Source organism: Euphorbia lathyris, chromosome 10 (assembly GCF_963576675.1).
Source record: "Euphorbia lathyris chromosome 10, ddEupLath1.1, whole genome shotgun sequence".
Taxonomy (NCBI): Eukaryota; Viridiplantae; Streptophyta; class Magnoliopsida; order Malpighiales; family Euphorbiaceae; genus Euphorbia; species Euphorbia lathyris.
In genome coordinates this window covers 5,574,908-5,577,166 of record NC_088919.1, presented here as the reverse complement: position 1 = coordinate 5,577,166, position 2,259 = coordinate 5,574,908, and the positions used below count along the sequence as shown (strand labels likewise).

At 33.5% G+C, this 2,259-nt stretch overlaps 1 protein-coding gene across 1 annotated transcript; it reads right to left on the bottom strand.

Moving 5' to 3' along the window:
* Positions 1-705: 705 nt before the first annotated feature.
* LOC136208238 (F-box protein At2g26160-like) lies at positions 706-1,986 on the bottom strand. The gene has a single exon (XM_065999033.1). It carries the CDS (start codon positions 1,946-1,948, stop codon positions 860-862), a length of 1,089 nt encoding a protein of 362 aa, XP_065855105.1. The 5' UTR covers positions 1,949-1,986; the 3' UTR covers positions 706-859.
* Positions 1,987-2,259: the final 273 nt, after the last annotated feature.

Here is a 2,259-nt window from a genome sequence, read left to right as displayed (position 1 = left end):
TCAAATTGCTTATTGGAATAAATAAGTCTTAAATCCAAAAAAACATTCAATGATATTATAGCAGAAATAAAAGATGTACAAAATACTGATTGGTACATCTAACTAATCTACTGATACATTAACAAAAATGTTAAAAAAAAAATCCTCAAAATCACAAATATTAACATATTTGATAGATTATTTGTTCCAAATAAGCAAATTGAAAGAGTTATTGTAACATTTTAAAGTTCATGGCTCAAATTGCTTATTGGAACAAATATGCCCTAAACCTAAAAAAGAACATTCAACGTAATATTATAGCAGAAATAAAAGATGTCCAAAATAGCGGTTGGTACATCTAACTAATCTACCGATACATTAATAAAAATGTAAAAAAAAAATCCTCAAAATCACAAATATTAACATATTTGATAGATTATTTGTTCCAAATAAACAAATTGAAAGGGTTATTTGTAATATTTTAAAGTGAATGGATCAGTTGAAGTTTTTGAAAAAACTTCAACTTGAGGGACAGTGGATATATTAGGCCATTTACAAATATAAAATATAAAACATAAAATATGAAAATACAAATCCAATTATCTACAATCAATTCTAAAAGTCATTGCCATCCGACTAGCGCCAAACGTTTTTTATAAACAAAGCAAACAACTTCAACATTACTATATCCAATGGAATTGATAAAAAAATTCAAATAAAGAACACTTTGAAACAAATATAATTCATATTCATCCAATTACCTGAAAGAAAATAGAGAATTATGCAATGTTTGAAACTCAACCAGTATTTCCAATGTTTGAAACTCAACAAGTATTTCCAATGTTTGAAACTCACTCAACAATTATTGATTCAATTCAAGCTAGTGTTTGGGTGACAAGAATATCTCAGGAAATGATTTAAGTTTCTGAACGCTACCATCCTCCAGGCAGAAGAGCAATCCTTGTCCGTGTACATAATCGGTGAAGTAAATACAATTCGGTTTCCCCCCAACAAACTCAGAAGACGAAATAGAGAAAGAAAAATCCCTATTCACAACAAACATATGATCACCTAAACATTTCACTTCCAACCATCCCCCATTCTCATCTTCATCTAACTTATACACTTTGAAATCAACGTCTGTTTCCTTGTATAGATAATCATCACCTACATACATATCAACTACATATAGATCACCACAAGATTCTACCAGAAACTTCCGGTTTCCATTACCATTAATAAGCATAGGTGAATATTGAATCGAGCTCAAGGGAACAGGATTGATCCAGAACACAGTACCTAACTTATCAACAGCATAAACTTGACCTTTGAATTCAATAATATCATGGTAGTAGCATCTATTATCATTATCATCCACATACAAAAACTTCCAATCTTCATCCCTAGAGTCCCAAAACCACAATCCTTCAATCATGGCTATAAAAGCAACAAAGTTTGTAGCCCAGGTCGCAGAACTTGGGACTATCGCCTTAAAACCTACTCCCGGAATGTGATAGGGATCATCGGGATCGGTATAGTGATCGGGCTTAATTGATTCGAGATTAAATGATTCATGTAATTGAACAAATCGAGGCTCCGATGATGAGATGAAAGGGATCGAAGAATACCTGATTTGAGCGCCTGAAATTGGATGTGAAAGCTGCAGTTTCCCTGTTTTAGTGTGGCGAATCTGAGTTAACCAGCCCTTTGATGAATTAGGAGTACGATTGGTGAGTTCCACTCGATATATGGAGGTTTTGAAGAGAACAAACTCTTCTTCGAGGGGGTCAAGAAGTTTGAAGGTGAGACGAGGAATTTCTTCGACAAATGAAGGCAAAGTTAGGGAAGATCGCCATGAAGTGCAGACTGCGCGCAACGGGAGAAAATCTAGGAGGGAATTAAAGCGTTCGGCGATGTTTTGGAGGAGATCCTTTGGGAGATCAGCCCATTGATGCATCAATTCGCCCATGTTTCTCTCTTCGCAATTTCTACTTTCTTTGCTTTTGGTTTTTCTACCAATTTCGACTTCACTCTCAGTTTGCTGTATTTACATCAAATCTGTTCATGGGCCGGGTTTCAAGATGAAAATTTATTTTTAGGCCCGATCTACAGCTGTTAAAGCCTGTTTAAAATTTATAAAAATAATATGTAAATTAATATTTATATTTAAGTATAAATTTAATTTTTATTATTAAAATGATACATACCGTAAAGCGTAAAGGTGTCCGCTATGGTTACTTTGCTTTTTACAAAGTACCGTTACTTGATGTAGTTTTCACC